The sequence below is a fragment of the Seriola lalandi genome, unplaced genomic scaffold, assembly GCF_002814215.2.
Source record: "Seriola lalandi dorsalis isolate HSWRI2012SDOR001 ecotype SW California unplaced genomic scaffold, Sedor1 jcf7180002054735, whole genome shotgun sequence".
Taxonomy (NCBI): domain Eukaryota; kingdom Metazoa; phylum Chordata; class Actinopteri; order Carangiformes; family Carangidae; genus Seriola; species Seriola lalandi.
Window position 1 is genome coordinate 2,970,624 of NW_019525288.1, and position 20,593 is coordinate 2,991,216.

The 20,593-nt window shown below is 37.9% G+C and overlaps 1 protein-coding gene across 1 annotated transcript in view; it reads right to left on the bottom strand.

The window, feature by feature from the left end:
• LOC111668316 (protocadherin-9-like) overlaps positions 1 to 20,378 on the bottom strand; it is a 59,584-nt gene extending 39,206 nt beyond the window's left edge. The window contains exons 1-2 of the mRNA XM_023424340.2: positions 20,355 to 20,378; positions 20,063 to 20,264 (exon numbers count right to left, since the gene is read on the bottom strand). Of these exons, the coding sequence (XP_023280108.1) occupies positions 20,063 to 20,264; positions 20,355 to 20,378 (226 nt within the window). The remainder of the gene's footprint in view (positions 1 to 20,062; positions 20,265 to 20,354) is intronic.
• Between the last annotated feature and the right edge of the window lie 215 nt (positions 20,379 to 20,593).

Here is a 20,593-nt window from a genome sequence, read left to right on the forward strand (position 1 = left end):
TACAATATACAGTATAACTGACAGTATAATTCCTCTGCTGAAAAGTTGTCAATAAAGTCTCTGTTTGATTCACATGTTAACCTTCAGTTTCATGTGCAACCCGGAAGCACCATTTTTTTTTTTTTTTTTTTACTGAGACCTTCCAAACATCTGCTGGAATTCTCAGTGTCACACTCTGAGTTCTAAATTGGTAAATTTCTGCAATTAACCAGGAGGCATCAGCTTGATTCCTGGTGGATTTTTGCATGAGCTAAACGGCATATGCTTCACTGAGAAATCCACTGTACACAAACACACGCTCTCTCACACAAACACTATCTCCACTACCGCTCATACACACATGCGCATTAAGATTCCATCCCATTTTGAGACGAGGTCTGAAAGGATTCATCACGGTGACAGCATCACTTCAACACATTTTTCAGTTTGTCAGAAGTCTCTTTCTTAGCGCTTGTTCCTCGCTTCTCCTTGGTTTCCTCTGGTGTATTGCTCTGAGGCCCGCTCAAAGCACACAGCAGGGGATTAGTCCCTATCACAGCGCTCACTACCCCCAGATCAGTTCACCAGGGTTAAGGTGCAGCTTTCTCTGAAGATACCGTTTTCTTTGTGAGAACTCTCACAGTGACATGTTAAAGGAGCCCAGTCACAGTGGAACTTAAATGCTATGATAACCTATTTAAGTTGCTGTCTCAGTATAAATACTACTCCTCTTGCACGCTCTTTGTCTCCCTCTCTCTTTCTGTCTCTTAGAGTGTCAGGGCCGGCACATTGCTTGACATTGCAACAGAGAATTACAATATTTATTTTTAACACACTAGGAGATATTAAAACTAATAGCTAATAGTAAAGAGAGGGTTGAATAAAGAGAGACAAATTAGAGAAAGACGAGAATCCAAATACGCAACGCCATCTGCACATTTTTAATCAAGAATGTTTCAACATTTTGCGAAATATTCTTACTTACTTGCTTCCTAATCTCATGTCTGTGTCTTAGATACAGAGCTGGAGTCAAGACAAGGTTAGTCAAGTATGACATGGCATCTGGCCTGGCTCAAAAATACATTCGCTGACACCTCTAAAGCTTTCTAATTAGCACATTGTATCTCGTTTGTTTAATCCGTACTCAAGCAGAACTGTAAAACAATTTGTGGTTTTAGGGGGAGTCAGTGTATTAAAATGGACACAACAATGTCTATGTTGTGTTTTCCTCTTGTGTCTCTCACTGCTGCTCAGCCTACAGCTCGTGACTTATGCCTAAAGCTCAAATTAAACTCTCCATGTCTATATCTGCGTTGCCCACTTACATGTTCGAATTTTGGACATATGAGCAGATGTCAAAATAAAGATGGATGTTTGTCAGCAGATTAAAACCTCATGTCCCTAGTTTCAAACTTTTGGATAAAATTCTGGATATTTTAGTATGAGAATGATGGTTTGGTAAGGATTTATTCATTTATTTTTTTTAATCCCTCAAGGCTGAAAAATGAAACCGCAGATGTGCCCTCCCTCTTCCTCCTGCTCGGACAGATTCTTTTCACTCCCATCAGCAACACTGTCTTCTGTTAAAAACTTGTCTTGCCCGACCTGCATAGAAATGGATTTTATCATACAGGCAGTGGGCACTGAAAGACAATAAAATGTTATAGAATATGCGTAGTTATGCTGCTTCCCATGACAGATGTTGGATATTAATGTGTTGGGATTAAATCTGATGCTTGACTGGTAGCAGAAGTGACAGAATCATTGTTTGCATATTGGATGATGATATTGTATTGTATGATGAAGATAATGCATTTTTTTTAATTACACCAAATAATAACCATCTTTATTATAAATTGTAAGAGTTTGTGTATTTTTTCCCAACACAATATAAAAAGACTCGGTCTAACAATGCACTCCGTATTTCAGAAGATAGTTCAGAACCTATGTTCATAAAGGTCATAAAATGTCCAGGCATTTTAGTTTCCATTGCTGTAATGTCACCTAACACAAATGATAATTAAATTATTTTTATGGGGTGCATATGTGGTGAAAGAAAAAACTTCCCCTGCTTCCTTTACTAAATATGAAAGTGATACAACATCTACGCGTCTTCTCATCTCTGTTTTTGTAAGACAACCATCTCTCAAACTGTTGTACTATTCCTTTAATACTCAAAACTGCATCCGTAATTGCCTAAATTGAATCTATCATCAAAAGATTTTCGACATTTTCATCAAATTTTCATCATACCCCGACTATTGTAACTCCCTGTGCGCTTGTCTTATCCATCATGAAATATAAAAGTTAAAGTTAATCCAGCCAGTATTTCTGACAGGAACTAAGACAAGTTACTGTGTTGCCCCTAACTAAAAACATCACTTCACTGGCTCTCAATGTTATTTATGAGGCTTTGAACCACTTTTGAGTGCGAAACAGCCTAAGATTTTTTCTTTCTTTAAGGATTAATAAAGAAATGAAGGGTAATCAAGGTCTCTCCATCACAGTGGAGGGCTATGTACTGTATTTATGTTCTTATTTTCTATTACTTTATCACAGCAGTATCATAGCATGTTCCCTAACTAATTTGGAATTGCAAAAACTTTTATCAGCCGTTTTATTGGTACTGCTGTAATATAATTAAACTATATACAAAATGTTTATGGCATTGAACAATTAAAAACAGAAATACTGTATAAGGAACATTTCTGACAATACAACAAGAATAGTTCTGATTGAGGGTTCAAACTTCTCACTTTTATTTGAAACTTGTGTAAACTAAGTGTATGATTATATGACACAAGATATCAGTCCCTAGATTAGAGATAAGGTTATCTCCATTTCAGTACATATAAATAGATAATGTGAAATGAATGATTCAAAGAAAATAAAAAACTTAAAAGCTGTGCTTGCTCAAATTGATGATGACATGCCCTTTGCAGATCTGCAACCATTTTCAACCAGGGAATGTACCAGAAAAAGCTTGGCAGGTATAGAACGCTGTGGCTGAAAACCCTCGCTTTAACTGAACGGACAGATAGTTCGAGGGGAAAAACCTTCTATGAATATTCTTCAGCTTTTCTGTATCTGCAGTTAACTTTTTTCATTATTGAGTTCACAATTAACAGTGAAAAACAACTGCTCCCTGATATAAACCTCAGACATGTCTTTGTTGTTACCGTATTCTTTTTGGCTGGACTGCAACAGTGGGGCCAGACTTATCATCGCAGTGACTGAGGTAGAGTTTCCCCATTGACCATTGCTCTTTCAAAACGAATGAGCGCAAACAGTTTCTATAAGAGGCTTGGAAGTTATCATGTAGTCAGTAGTGTTTCCGTCACTATTTCAAACCTGTTCTGTTGTCTGACAACAGAAACAGAAAAACATGTAGAGAACAGCTTTATCGGAAATTTGCCTGTATTAAAATACTGTTTATGTGAGCACAGAGAGTAGGAGGAAAGGGAAACAGATAAAGGGCTAAAACCAGCTGAAATTAGGCACAATGCAAATACAACAACATATAAGACAAGTTGTTTACAGCGGTTCCACAACAGTTTTAATCTGCGTCCTCAATTACATTGACCAGACATGTTCCAGCCATATACTAGGTTTTGACCGAGCCTTGTCCAATGTCAGCCTGACATCCTGCCTCTCAGCCAATGCATGCTGAGATAATGAGATAAGCTCTGGGCCCCTATGATCCTAAACAGGGATCAGCAGGTGTAGAAGGTGCATAAAATATATACAGACTCTCATTTACCAACCGCTACCTACTCCCCACCCCTTTAACTGTGATCATAGTAGTATAGTTGTTGATTTTGGTTAAAAACGGAAAAAGTCAAAGCGCTCCTTTTTCATGCTTCTTGTCAGCGTTGACTTGTTCAATATTTAACCAAAACTACAGTCTTTCCCTAGCCTTGACCAAGTGCTTTAACTGGCCTAAAAATAACAATTAAAACATTAATAATGCTTTAGTTGCCAGGATTGAATATCACAGGGAAAATAAAATATGCTTATAGTTAATGTTCTGCAGATACAGATTACAGTAAGAAAATTTTTCAATGTACCTTTGTTATCCTAATGGAAAAAAACAAACAAACACTCGGGTCATTCGTGTATTCCCTGCAAAATTTAGGTGGAAGTGTTTCACTTAATTTATGCTTACATTATATTGTTGGATTTTTTATGTCAAGGTTATACAATGGGCTGTTATGATTACTGACAATATGCTGCTGTTGAAACTATGCATTTGACATACACTCATTAAATGATCTACTGGGAGCCTCTAAAACTCACTCTGTGATTGCTAATAATTAGAGTTATCAATACGTTTAAAGGTAGAACATATTTATTTTACCTTTCCTGTTGCCCCAATTCTCACTTGCCATTATGAAATCAATAAAGAACTTTTTTGTTTGTTTTTTTTTTTTTTTAAGATATAAAGCAGTATAAGCAGAAAACATGTGAGTGTAAGCAAAAAATGACATTGAGTTAATTTGTTTTGTCTTTTTTTTTCTTAAGAAATTCCAGAACAGAAAGTAGGTGGGATAGAACTGTAAGTTACTGTTATTAGCCACTTTACGTATAGCACAAACTATTCTCATTCCCATATAATCCAGCAGTCCTCAGATTTTTATCCTCCCTATTGTGACTAATCATCAGCATAGAAGATGCTCTTCATCAGCCCACCCGTCTGCTTGCCCTAGCTGTTGGCAGTGACTGCCACGATAATGACTGAGGCTACTCTGAAACGATGTTTACTAGCTGACAGCAGCACCCTACTCTCTCTGTATGCTCCAGCAAGCATTTCCATTTAGCTCACTTCTGAAGCTGCTGCCTAATTTCTCTTTGGAGACAGAAATCCTCTAAACCCCATTGTATCCTGGGGCAACATATTTACTGAGGGCTGGCTTTCCAGTACCTGAGAGAGATTAACACTTCTCCCTGATTTATGAATCCATGCCACCCACCCACAGGCTTGGTCAGGGGGCCTAGCCACTCTACCCTGCTACTTCCTCTTCACACAATGGGATTTAGGTATCAGACGGAACACACAAACACAAACACACACTTCCTCACATACAGCAGAACTGGGTTTAAGGGGAGTTTAAACTGCGAATATGTATACATCATCCCTCTAAATTTCCCTTAAGAAAAGAGAAGTGACAACTGGCAAAGGTAAAACTGCCTGTCTCTTACTACTGCTGGCAAGTGACTAACGTAAAACTAAACTTCATGATAGGAGATATATCCTAGAGAATCAGATTTGACAATGTATGGTTTAAGACAACTCCAGATTGATTTAGAACTTTGAAATACAGTTAAAGCATATGCAAACAGGTACTCATAGTTTGTCACTGCAGCATGGTGCTCTAGTCAAAAGATCTGTGACATCCATCTACTGTTTTGGCATCCCACCATCTCACTGGCATCACAGGCTGTCTGTGACTGAGGTGGTCGGATGGCTGCCAGACTGAGTGGCAGCCTGGTATTTGTTTATCCTGAATAGTCAATTGCTGGGCATCTGTACTACAGAAACAACAAAGCTGCTGGCACAGGGTTTCAGTGGACGTGTCTGTTACTCATATTCAACTGAAAGAACGCTTTTAAATTGTCCTAATTTCCACAATAAAGAATTCCTAAAAGACATCATGTCATGTATTCCTGTGGATAAATATGCAACAATAAAATCAGACAGTTATAGAGTTGGCAATATCTTTGGGACATATGTTTTATGGTTGCAATCAAAACACATGCATGGGGGCCTAAGGATATCTAAAGATGCGTGTGTGTGTGTGTGTGTGTGTGTGTGTGTGTGTGTGTGTGTGTGTGTGTGTGTGTGTGTGTGTGTGGAGGGTCTCAGCAGCACAACCTGTGGAACCTTGCTGAACAAATGGTGAAAAAAGTTATGTGCACCTTCTTACGTTTTACTTGTTACCTTTATTTATTCCTACTGCATTACCCTTTTCATCATTTCATGACAGTGGATTAAACATCTTCGGTTAATAAGACTGCTATTGTCTTACAGTCGCCTATTACGCTCCCTGGACAGCTATACATAAATAAAAGTACGCGTGAAATGCAGATACTTAATTGACTGCCTGCCCACCAATTAGCTGTTTAACAATGGCAGGTGTCACTGGTTTTTGTTGGCGTATTCTCCTACATTCTCTTATCATCTGCAATTAGTGTAACTCAAGCAAGATACTGTGTCCCTGAGTTTCAGATGCACAGTATCCAGGCTTTTTGCATGCATAGTTGGCACACAGTGTTACACAGACACAGATATCTAGAGCATACTGGATCGTTGGATAAAATGTATTTGCCATGTGCTAACTTCACAGGCTAGATTTGAATGTTTTTAACTTGAAAACACTTTTTTAACTTATAGATACAAAGATGTCAGTGTGAGGCAGTATAGAAGTCAGTATTTTAATCATGTGCTTATGTTTAGTCACCTACCAACACATAGTCATATCTCCGATCTGCCTCTTCAAAACATCCCCGTCGTGGTTTGCTTTAGGCATCAAGATTCCTAGTCTAAACTTTGTTGCACAAGGATCACATCATGGCCACAACCTCATGCCTGGATTACTGCAACACGCTCTTGGCTGTGACACTAAAGTGCTTTCGTCTAGTCCTGCAGCTCATCCGGAGAGCTGCAGTCGGCTTCTTGTCCAACCAAAGTCAAAAGTGTCCTAAGTCACTGCCTACATTCCAGCAACTGGTAGTACACTATGTGGAAGCTTGTACTGAATTCAGAATTCGATTGACAGTGCCCAAGAGTATATGTACACACTTCCAGCACATAATCCAAACCCACTCACCAGCCTGTGCTCTGCACTCTTTAGTCTCTCTTCTCTAATGGCAAAAAGGCCATAACTCCAACTATGTCCAACTCTCTCCTTGTTGCCCAGTATTAGAATTTTTGTCCAACAGCAGTGAAAACATGCCTCTTCTGTGCAGGTTAAGAAAATTTTATTGAATTTCTTTATCAAATAACGACAATATATACATTTCTAAACACACTAAAGCAGCTCACAGTGCAAATGACAAACTGAAGTGATGCATGTATAACTGGAACATTCTGAGCAGACGGTCAGACAGCGGACAAGTGGGGTGAAAAGTTTCTATGGGCTTTTGAATACCTTCTTTCCCACCATGAAAGCTTGTTACCACTGGAATCCGTTGAAATGTACATGAATTCAACCTGACCACTGAGCGACTTTTGACAACCACCTTTCAGACCTACAGGGGGATGAGTATTTGATCAATTAAAAAAAGCTCTGGATTTTGAGTTGAGTATCACTTTAAAGGTGCCTTTAAAGATCGTAAACATAGGAAGACAATGTTTACATATAGTGTTCCTCATCTGCTCACTAACACATTGTGTGTATCCATGAGGTCTAACTAACGCGTTGAATGCATTTCCTTCCTTGTAAAACATTTAAAAAAGCCTTTTTTTCTCCAGTATTTTGAATTGAGAGTTGTTTACATCCATGTTTACTAGCTTGCAGTCTTCTTCCCTGCATTTGCTGGCTACATTAGCGGAACAGTGTGAAACCATTGGCAGGCAATTTTGTCATGTCTCTCACATGCAGCCGTGCATATGCGTCCTTGTGCACATACATGAGACAAACAAAATAGGAAACCAATTGAAAAACAGTGTCATAGCGCTATTAGATTAAAAAACAAACTCCGCGGGTTACCTTCGACTAAAGGATCTGCTTACATCATCCACCACTGATAATGAGAAAAAGCCAAACACATAAATGGTCGGTTCAGTCATAACAACAAGTTTCTTTACTCAGTCCTCGAAAAAGGATTAGGTCATGTTCCCTGCAATGTAAACTTAAGACAGGACAAGATACAATATGGCATATGGATCTGAAGAATATATAAATTGCAAGATTACATCACAATCCTCCCACTGTGAGCGTTACAATAGCTCTTATAAGCTAGTCGCCTTCCTTTGCCCATTCATGGTTTCCGTGCATTACCAAGCAATTTTCTTAGTGTGTATTGTATATTCAAGTCATAAAAATCAGATACTGTACTTTGTTGAAAACAAGTTGTGTACATCTGCCATAACCTTTTAACTAATTAATAAAAATAACACTGAAATTGAGGGTGTTCTGCATTGTGGGCTTGTGAAATCCACTTAGTGAATGACTGTCTCATCACAGTCTGCAGGAAACAAATCAGTACATATTTTCTCTTCATTGAGTGGTGAAACAGCAAAGTAAAGTTGTATGGTACATAGTTGCAAAGTAAATAAGTTGGTTTTTTGTGTAAGTAAGCAGTAATCCAACATTTCCCATGACAACAAGTCTGGTGGCACAAAGGTAAAACGCAGTGAAGAAGCTGCCAGTCTTCTCTGCCATGGAGAGACAAAAGGGACGCCTGGGAAATAAATCACCAGAAATTTGGCATTAACAATTATAAAAACGTGGCACTGTGACCATCTTGTTTGCCTGGAGCATATTTTCACAATATTGCAATGAAATAAATAGCCAACCATCTGATAAAATATGGAGACATCATGAAAAAATGATATTGCCTAGTCCAAATTGCCAGACATGTGTTAGTGATTAACACCAATTTAATTGTGATGTTTCACAGTATTTCCAAATTTAGTGACTTTTTTTAATTATTTTTTTAAAGTCATATTCAAATTTAGGAATAATTTATTTATTTATTTATTTTTTTTTATTTGTATTCTTAGCCAGTTTGAACTTGAAAAGATGTTTTGATGTTTCAGACAAAGCTGTGCTGAATGGAACGGAGGAGAATACATGTACCTCAACAAGGGAGTTATCCATCATTTCCTGTCCATCAATGATTAATGGCTAAAGTGGTTCCATTTTCATGGTAGAGAACATAACAATCTTGCATCTGAGCATTTTGTCCCTCTCCACCAAGCCCCTTAACAGCTACCCTCTCCCAGTCACACTGTGCTATTTCAACAAGCACCTCATCCACTCACCCCTTCTCCCCTCTGCTTCCTCCTCTGTTCCTGTCAGTTGGTTGTGTTCCTATGCGTAAATAGTGCAACCAACCCTTTTGGTGAACTGTGTTCCTGTTAAAATCACTCATCTTCAAATATTTTCACAGATACATTTCAACTAGTGCTTGAATACCTGCTCAATCCCATGCAACGAAGAAGAGGAACAATTTAGTTAAAAAAAATGCTAAAAGCTAAATTAAGTCAAGTTAGTCTGTCCAGTCATATCTATATCGATGGATGCATATCTTTTCTGCTATTGGTCAAATTAACAAAACTAACTTGATTAAGATTTGATAAAAGTTGCTATTCATTCATTCAGGTTCATGGTCGTTGAGTACATGTCTCCAGCGCCCCCAATTCCCAGTGTGCTTGACCACACTGAAAGGCTTCTCAGAGGTATTCCAGTACCAGCACTGAAGAAAACAAGTTTTTACTGCACGTCTGTACAGTTTGAGTTTTTTTTTTTTTTTTTTTTACCATGGATATGCAAAAACCCCAAAAAACGGGAGTCACAATACGTACTGTATATTCCTGGACAACAGGGAGACTGACAAATAAACAACACAACCATAATAATAAGGTAGTAAGGAGGTGTAGAGGTGCACTGTGCTGACTCTCCTCTGATTCATGTTTAATGTGATTTAATTATGAATGAGTAGGAGGATTATTTGCCCCAGTAGGTAAAACACCTCGTATTATTTCCTTGCTGTAATCCCCAGCCTGGTAACATACTGCAGGCAATAATTGCTGACATTGGTTTCTCAGCTTCCAAGAGTTTAATGTGTCAGACATTAAATGTTGTACACTATTTGTTTTTAATGCATTCTGAATGTGCTGTTTAACCACAGCACATTACTAGACTTAGCACATTAAGTACAGTAGCGATTCTACCAAATCACCATGCAGGTCATTTGTCGCTCCCCTCTGATGCAACCCATCCGAGTGTATCTTGAAATATCGCCCCAAGGCAGCAGGTGTACCTGACCTTCGTCGCCATGGTTACAGAAATAATTGTGCAGTTAACCTTATGGAATGATCATGGTTCGGCTAGGTTTAGGCACAGAAACTGCTTGGCTAGGTTTGGAAAAAAACAAGTATTTTCCGTTAAAATAAGTACTTAGTCATGTAGAGGATCTGCGTTGTCATGGTTACAATACAAATACTGGGTTAAAGTTATGGAGAGGTCATGGAAAAAAAAAAATAGTAATAATATTGATTGCATTGCAAGGAAAACAAACAGCAATCTCTAGTCTTAAATTCCTGTGCTCTGTACACTACGTCACTTGACTTCCTCCTTTGCTCTCGTCCTTGTTACTACGACTGCCTAACAGTAAAACCTAACTATGAGTTGTAATGAGCTGCATGCACAGATGACCTATAGGCTCTTTTTTTTTTTTCCTTTTTTTCTTTACAGGAGTACAGTTTTAGTTATTCATGACCCAAAGGGACTTTGACATTTTATCTGATTATAAAATGTATTCTATCTATTCATTTAACATAATAACATAAATGCTGCTCAGTTTAGTGACAAGTGTCAGTGGTAGATTTCTTATTAAAATCTGCAGAAATAGACGTTTGCATTTCATTATTAGCATGTAAGCCAAAAAAATATTCATTTATGTATTCATTTTTCAAGTGACACTTTTGCTTCTTACATAGTTGTTAGGTTGGGTGTGTTAAAATTTGTATCTAACAAGGGAACAAAATCTAAAATCTTGTAATGCTGCAGGCCCATTAATTTGACAATCCTCTGCACGCAACACACACCAATCCTACCAGTTACTGGTTTTAATGATGTGTGTGTTTGTATGATGGGATCTGGTTGGTTGTTTTTCTTTTTTTTTGTTGTTGTTAGTTATATTTCTTAAATCGAGAAAGTACAAAAGGCATCCCTCTGTCTTAAAAAGTAATTAATTAATTAAATAACTTATTAGCACTAAAAGTCAGACTGACTAAGGAAAGAACTGCAGGACAGTACCGTTATAAACGCTTTGTGGTACTGTAAACAGTTTCAGTGCGGATAAATATTATAGTGAAGAACTAAACTAACCACGGCAGTGAATCAGGAAATTGATGATGCTTGAATATATGGTGGGCTGCTGTGATTGTGAACCTCTAGTGCTTTTGAAAAGTACTAGATTTTGCCTCATGGGAAGAGGTGTGAATGCACTAGATGATTTGAAATCTCTAACAGCGACATCATCCTACGTGATAAAAAGGTTCAACTACACTCAAAATGTCATGTTTTTTTTATTTTTTTTTTTATTTAACCCTGTTATCCTTTCTTAAATTATTTCTCACATGCAGTTCAGCCACTTTGGCTTCGTCAGCGTAACACATTCTTGGCCAATCTTTCTCTCCTGCTTTGTTACCCCTGTCTGTTTTTAAATATTATTTAAAATATTTAAAATGATGCATCTTGTCATTCTCATTGTCTGTTTCGAGCTTCATGTTTGCGTTGGCTCACTTGTACTCTCAGTCATTTCTTAAGTTACTGTTCTCTCCCGCATTCAGTAACATTCTTCAATCCCAGTGTGATCTCTAGCTCAGACCCACAATCGAAATGGGCTGTTTATGACGTCAATCATTAAATTAGATTGAATATGGTCTTATTTTTTATTTATTTTATTTTTTGGGGTTTCCTAACTACAAAACATCCTACAGAGTAATCCAGTTCAGGTGGCTGGTTACAGGACAACAAGCTATGCCAGTCGTGGTGTTGCCAGCTACTTCAATCACAATTTATTTCTTCCAGCTCCATCCTCTCCTCTTTTCCTACTCGCTCAGACACCATTCTTGGGATTACAGCCACAATCAGCACTCTTTTTTGTAAACATGTTGTCAACTGTTAATGTTCTCAGTTTCAAGTTCAACATGTTACTTAGCTTTATTGCTTGTTTATACGCGTTTCTTCTACATCACTTCGTCTATTCATATCAGTGTCAAAAACAATAATGATTCACATTTGTCTAACGTCTGAACCACAAATCCTGCCATCGCCTAACTTTTGATAGCTTTTTCTTTATTGTGAAAAAGTAGAGCTCTCCTACCCTTCAGTTAAATTGTCAGTGATGGTGATAATTGCCCTATCACAGCTCATGACATGCAACAACTTGCTGTTTAGATGGTGGGAAGGAGTTATATTTGGATTGTATAAAGGATAAAAAAAACGGCTGTTCTTACAATGCCACCTCTCTGCTCAAAAGCCAAATTAATCACTCTGTGGGCAAAAGAAGATACGCAAACAAAACTATATAATTAGTATAGAAAAACAGCTGTCTTAAAGAAATTTTATTTACCAAATGACAAAGATGAACTAGAGCAAGTTTTGAGTATTGAACACACAACATTAGATACACTTATACACTTATCGACTTGCTCAAATGATACAATTTCCATTCCACTTTCAAATTCAGTATACAGAAGCTAAGCTTATATACTCCCATGAAAATATTGACAGTAATGGATAGGAGGGGGGATAATATTTCCAAGAAAATTGTCCATCACCTGTAAATAAAATGCTTTGGAAAAGGGGTGTGAAAATGATTACACATTACTTTCCTTCAATAGCAGCCGATGGCTTTGAATACATAACTTACTGTCACAATCTGGAAAGAAAGTCACTGTCCAGTGCCTTCAGCACCTACTGCATGGATTATTGCTACTTGTTTTTGTTTTTTTTACATATTGTATTAAAATTGAATTAGTATTAGTCATTGTGTAGCAGGACAAGACTTCTGCCACCAAGACTTTGTAGAAAAAATCTGGTCAAAGTGATGCAGTTCTGATCTCTTGTTTCCAGGGACATGTCATGTACACAGGGACATGATGTACTGCACATAACCTCATACTGCGTATCTGCCAAGTTGGCTTTCAAATAGTTTTTTTTTTTTTTTTTTTTTTTTTAAATCTAGTTTAGTCTAGTCATTTTAAATGTGTATTTTCTTTTTGGTGGGCTGACACTGAAAAGTTTTTCATTTATGCATGCAAGTTTTATGAGGGTAAACACAGGAAGAAGATGTGGATCACTTAGAAATCTTAAAAATGCATCCAAAAAATGTTGTTACAGGAAAACACTCATAACGGATTCTCATGTAAATGTAGCCCAGCTGGCACCACATAGTAACCTCACCACTTACTTTGGTAAGTTCAGAAATGACTTGAAGATTCTTTTGTTGTTTGAAAAAAGCTGATTTATTATATTTCTGTTTGCTTTTTAATCCTGTTTGACCTGTGGTACTCTACAGTCATCAGACACGGGGGTTTTGGTTGTTTCTTAGTCTAGGTTTGAAGTTTGAGGGTTTTCGCTGGAAAAGACAAACAACTTTTCTCATTGTATCAGTCCCTAAGACTCATTCAAATTTCATCTCACAGTCCATTTCTAATTGGCCTTTGACTTTCCAAGTGTGTGTGTGTGTGTGTGTGCACGCAAGTGATCTTTTTGTCTTACTGCCCTGTGTTCCTTGTCTGCAATGTGTTTAAATCATTGATATGGCACTTTAGTCAATAATGGCTGTTTTAAATGTTTTATAAATATCCCTATCTCACCGCACACTCTTCTCTGTTTATTCCGGGCACTCTCCTGTCATGTATTATTTCTGTTTCTTTGTAGTCCAGGGACTCTCATTGATGCACAACCAATCTGAGACCAAACCAGCTAATAAAAAAAAAAATTATCTTTTTTTTTTTTTTTTTTCAGAAATGTATCTGATTGACAGAACTATGTTTCATCCCAAGTATGCATTCATTTGGTGAATATGTGACTTGGTTGTTTATTTGTTTCATTATGAGTTATTTCAGCAGAAACTGTCAAGAATGACTTCACTCTATAATTGCAGAGGGACATGCAGCAGTCCTAGAAGATATTCAGTATGTGACTATTACTTCCATCCTTATTGTTTATTTGATTTGTCTTTTAATAGAGTGACCTAATAAAGATAGAAACTCAATTTCAAGTCAATATTTTGTGTAATGCCCTTAGTAAGGCACAAGCTGAAGTAAAAATAAACTATGATGAAGCATGAATGTTACAGATGCCCCTGAGCTTTGTTAAATAAAAGCACCTTAAGGCTAAATTGATCCTAAACTGATGTTACAAATTTCTACACAGTCTCAGGCTGTTTCAAAACAGCTTTGCAACAACTTGAATTTGAAGTCTTTGGGCTCTGTTTTCATGTCTGCACAGGTGGAACGCAGCGTTGCACTGGCAAACTGGTATTTTCCTGCGGCACACAGCGGTCACTGTGGCAGTTTGGTATTTTGGTGACTCGCCATGCACCCCAATGGGAGGAGAGGCACAGCAGAGGTTGTGGTGGTACCAGTCCAGTAGTGCATTGCAATCTCGATGCCAAGAGTGAGTGCGACTCACATGATCCGCTGCTTTCCTGCTCAGAACATGTCGACTGCACTGCCCACCTGTGTTCCATTATAATGCTGGTCTCTTTGCTTGGTGAAGACACACCCAGATATAAACCTCTTTGAACTCGCACAAACACATTTATTCTTATTCTGGCTCATTTTCCACTTTCAACCAGTTGTGAGTGATTACACAAAAAATTTATTTCAATTATGGCGTTATAGCATTACTCGCTCTGTAATCCACGACAGTTAGTAGCCTATACTGAAAGCCTTTCCTTGACACTGGTGACTCTATTTACAGCCATCTGAAGGCAGCACATATTTGTCTCAACACGATTACAAACAACATATCTGCCGCTTAAATTTCATGCAACAAGCACCACACTGTACAAACCTCTGTGCTTATGTGCACATCAAACGTTTTGTTATAATTAATTATGCTACAGTTTCTACCGCAGTGGAAATCATCAGGTACTTTGGAGATGGATGCACTGAAAACAGTTCACAAGGCTCCATGTCAAATCATAGATTAATTAAAACTTCTTTGTCCGCTAATAACTCCCTCAGGACTGTCCTTTCCTGCCAATCCACCCCTGGTGTCTCCATCCAAAACAAGGGATAACCGGGGCAACGGCTGCATGCTTCATCACTTTTTTAGGGAGTGTGGCCTGGAGCTCCACATTTTTAATTACAATACAGGTAGACATGTGGCTGTGAGGAATTACGTGATTTGATAGAGATTATTTGAATCAAATTTTATAATAAACGGTATGAAAATCATTAGTGTGATTGGCCATGACAAAAGTGGCCCCCAAGCGCACTGGGCAGGGCACAGTTGGTTGCAATCTGCATCGTCTCACAAGGTAAAAAAAAAAAAAAAAGGGGTGTTTTATGTTTGTGGTCTTTCATTTTCCCTTTTATCCGAGTTTTGCCATGACGAGCGTGATGAAATATGAGTAATAAAAAAGATCGAAAAAGAAACGTGATTATTTGTGGTTTGCACCAAACTGGCCATGAGTTGTGAATTCTTTCACTGATTATCCGATAATTGTTCCCTTTTGGGTTATCTGAGCCCATCACCCAGGCCATCCATTCATTAGATTTATTTGGAGCAACTAGCGTGATGTGTAAAATCTTTGTCTCCTTCTTCTCTTTACATAGTTCAAGTTTTTGCCAATCAGTTTCTGATTTTTGGATGAGACTGCAAGTTTATCCAATATAGCCTTTAAAATGATGACTGCAGGCACTATGATGATGAGAATTGTGAGCTCCTGGATTCTGGCAAAGGTTATGTATATGTTTACTTTATTGTTATTTGTCATTGACCTTTGAAATTTTGCCCCAATACGTTAATTCCACCTGGCTGTCTGATGCCACTTTTCCTAATCATTGTTTGTCTATTTGTTCCTCTTTTTATTGATCTGTTTATATTGGCTAGTTATTTTTGTCATTGACAGAGAATTTCCAGTCGCCAGTTGAAGTCTGATGCAAAAATGCTGATTTGATGACAGAATGGCTTAATTTGTGCTTAAGGGCAGTGTTGAGCAGCAGCTAAATCGATCAGAGTTAGACTTCATGAAGTTTACTCTGTGAAACTTACTTCCACCCACTAACAGGCTGCCACTGCTGACTGTAAATGAGGCTGTTTTTCATGACGTGCTCATGCTGATGATTCCAAGTGCACTAATTGAATCTACTGTGTCATTTGTTTCATCTATGCTTTGTATTTTTATGTATTTTTAATATCAGAGATGGTTTATGGAGAATTTAATACAGCAAATTACTTTTAATCAATTCATCCTTCCCTTCAGCACCATGGACAGCGAATGTTAAGAAGCTCTTATTAATGACCCTGCACGTGGACTCGCTTCTAAGTGCTGTTTTGGGAATTGTGTGTAAAAATTTAAGAGCTTTTGTAAAAACGCTCTTAGAAAACACTCTTAACCTTTAAAATCAATCATGACTGGGGGGAGCGGGGGGCCAGGGGATGCCCTGTAAGGTCTTTCCTTTCTAAGCAACCACATTTGCTCACATATTACTCTACATTACATATACTACTGTCACATTTCTGTCCTACTTCACAAGATGTTGACTGATACTGCTGCGTCCCTGATTACCATCCATCTGTTCCTTTCTTCACTCTCATGTTCAACTGATTTTTTCTTGTTTGTTCTGTTTAGGAAATTCTTTTTCTATTCAGTGTGGTAAAGCTTTAGGGATAAATTCAAGTATGAAACATTTCTTTATGCTTTACTCCATTGTAAAAAGAAAAAAAGAAAAAATAACTGTTGGACATCAGACTTTCACACCTCCCACACTGTATATGTTTCCCTAGTTCTGATGAAAGCCACAACCTACACATTAGTCTAACCACTTTGCTGGATTACATTAAGTATAATTAATGAATTCATTTTATTCAACAAAAAGGTTATCTGGTCAGTTATATTCCCTGTCATAGTTTTAAGAGTGACACCTGCTTTCTGTGTTATGAAAATCACAGTGTAGTCAGTGTTTTAGTTTATGCTTTAATCAGGTTTAATGTGCAGATGCTGCACTTGTCCAGAGAACCTGAATGTGACTCAGTTTGACTCTTGCACACAATGCTAAAGGTTCAACAAGTCTTACAATGTAAACAACCACATTAATCATGTCTTTACTCTTGGATACAAACCATAGGAGCGGCAGATGTGCCAGATGTTTGTCGTCCTGGTAACAACAATAAACATACAGTTAAGGTTGTGGAACGCTTACAGTTTGGTTAAGTTTAGTCTCTAAAGGTTAAAGTAGTCTTCATCATCATCTCTCAATTTATATCATCAAACAATACAGTGCTATTTTGTATAAAATGTGTTTTATATGGATTAGAATTCCTATTTAGATGTCCCTAAATGCCGACTGGGAAGGTAACAATGCCATATTATCAGGAGGACTACAGACTTTAATATGTCCCCCATGAAAATCCCAACGCCGCTTGCAACCAAAGAAGAAAAACGAACACCCTCAAAGTAAATATTTTTTCAATATCCTGCACAAAAATAAGGACTGCATACTCATAATAATTTAATAAATTACTCCAATTTTGATTCTTTAAGAAGGTCTTTTGAACAGTCTTCATATGTCAGAAAATAGTAAGACCACCCACTGTCAAGCACCTCATTTAAATGTTGTACTGAATGAGGTTATTTTCAGTAGTGTTAGATGATACTTTACACTTCAACTTAGAACATAATAGTGTCAGATATCTCCCAGAGACTGTTTGCCTTTGTCAACAGACTTGAGTCATGTCGAACAGTTGGTTAGAAAAGAGTGTGGGGCCTTTTAAGTCTGACAGAGACTTTCTCAAACTAGTTAACCTGGGCCCACGAGTTCACGTATATGAGAGTAGCGCCAGCAGGTAACACATTCCTCATAGACAGGACATAAAATCATTATCCTGCCAAGCAGCAGGTCAGTGATCAAAGACCACTGCTGTCACTGTTAATAGTCTGCAGACAGGCAAACAACACTAACAAAACAGAATGCCATTGCTGAAGCACCAAAGTGATGCCTTATGTTGGACAGTTACGGTAACCAGTCCTGTTACATGCATGAGGGCTTTTGCTCTACGCTTGGTGCAGCTTCACCAACCGACACTGTCTCTACCTTTCTATCCCTCTCTGTAGACCACATAAGGTATACACACATTCATAGGTTTAATTTAATTAATAGAGATTTGTCAGCAAGCCCATTTTGAACATGTGTGTGTCTCATATTTCATTAATATCATAAGCAGGTTAGAATCTGGTTACAGGGTCAGGTGTCACCTGGTTGAATCATGTCAAGAGGGAACTGGACAACTGTCTTTTTGACACACATATATATATATATATATATATATATATATATATATATATATATATTACATCCTGTTCACCGATAGATGAGACTGGACTTATTCAAGGAATACAAGTATCACATTATAATTCAAACTGTAAGTAATTCGAGCCTTTTAATACTCTAATTTGGCTTTTTCCATGGATCTTCTAATATTTCTTAATGTGTTTTATCAGTTATTTATTTATTTATTACTAATCATACTTACAGCATAGCTCTTTTCAGACATATGAATCTCATTTACATATGTCAGTTTAACATATAGCATCAATGTCTGATGTGCCATGAAATGCAGAGAGTACATCAACATTTCCGGCCAATAACTGCTGATAATCTAATTACAGCTTATATTGTAACATTCCTGTTGGCTTTAACTGCCTCTTTCTAAAATTGAAATGAAATGATCAACTCTCCTGCAAATGTTTAAAATAATTATTATAATTATAATCCATACATATTATTCATATAATTCATACGAAGATAAGGACATAACATTTATATTAAAAAAGTCTTCTAATGTTTTACATCAATTTAAAAGGTTCATAATGTCAGCATTCGCAAAATATTCACTCGCAACGTTTTCATTCATTTTCTCTGCGACTGCCAAGTAAAGCATGAATTTGGTTTTTATAGTTTGTGCTTGGTTAAGGTCAGACAAGTAAACCGATTCATTAAAGATTAGGGAACAATCACAGTCATGGCTATTGATTTGAAGTTTGGAACAAACTTTAGTTTCCACTCTCTAAAGAGACATGTTTTATACTCACAGCCTTTCACCGCACTCTTTTCATCCGGTCTAAGAATTGCTACTTTCTTCTTCTCCTTTAAGAAAAAAAATCACTGCCTTTCCTGTACTTGTTAACTCAAATTCGAAAAGATTTTCCCCTGCAGAAATGCTGTTGTGCTACAAGTGCATGGTCGGGCCATGTGCAGCTCTACTCATTTGAGAAGACAGTGAATCAGTAGGCCTGCACAGTACATCTGCCACCTGTGAGTACATTCTACTAAGTTAGAGTCTGTATGAAATCATAAGTGCTCACAGTTTACTCACAGCTCTTCTATTTATGTGGTGCTGGCTGCTCCACCCTTAGTAGGCAAGCTGGCATCGACCTTGGGGCGATGCGCTTGATCTTCGAGCACGCCTCACCTCTTAATGATAAAATGAGAAAACTGGGTCGGAGATGTACATTCCCACCAGAAATAGTGGGAAGTTAACATCTTCAGCTGAGCACCAAGACTTCCAACTGGGAAATCATCTCTAAATAAATCAAATGAGTTTCACAAATAGGTGAGGAGCCTATGGGAGGCCAAGGTTTGCTCCTGGGAGGAATGAACAAGTCTGGATGATTAACTGAGAAATGAATGACCTGCTCATGTATCCACTAGAAACCTACTTGAGCAATCAAATGACTCTAAATTAAATGATATTTGGTACGTTGAGTTTTTTATAGGGACTGATGTTGTTTTTCATGACTATTTATTATCTCTTTTCAAGGAGTTTTAGTCATTCCCCCAAGCAAAATGTGAAACACTGTCTTCATTTTCTCCAACCTGCACTTGAAAGACAAAGCATGCTCAGATTTCACTGTCTTGCCTCCAATCAGTGGAAAACTGAAAAAGTCATACTGTATTTGAAAGAAAATACACGAGTACCCCACTCACAATGTTGCCCACTAATTTGGATCAAAAGTTATCATTTTGCAGCTTTTTACAAAATGTCAAAAATGGCCCTCTACACTCACACAGTTTGCAAAAGAGAGAAAACAGACAGAGAGACATTCAGAGAAACTAATCATGCATACGTACTATAAGGAAATGATGGTCATGAGATATTTTACGACTCACCAGAGTTGGGATCGGAGTTGCCGTCAGCTTCAGTCCTCTTATCAGGGGAGGCCTGCTCGTAGAAGTCGTCCTGCGCCTGCACCAGAGGGAGAGGTTGTGTGAGGAGGGAGCCACTGCCTACAGGCTCGTGGTCCCCCAGACCGCTGTCACTGCAGCTCTCCTGAGAGCCATCCGGCAGGTGAAACGTGACGCGCCGCTGCGACTAGAACCAAGAGCACAAAACAGAGCCTCTGATGTTAGTGCTCTGCTCTGCCCCCTCAAAATGTCTTTTTTTTTTTTTCTTTAATTTTACACTGAGCTGAGCAAGCTCATGCATGCTGCTTGACACACGGAGTACTGATCAGTACTGGAGTGTGAAATAAGCAGTATAGTAGAAATAAGCAGCAATGCATTAAACATTTACAAGTAAGGACGGTATTGAGGAATAGTAGGGTTCATTTCCAGTTTCAGAAAACTGAGAATGATTGTTGAATAAAAGGTTTATTTTGACTTGGGCCGAGTTATTGATGGGAAGGGGAGTTAACACATGGT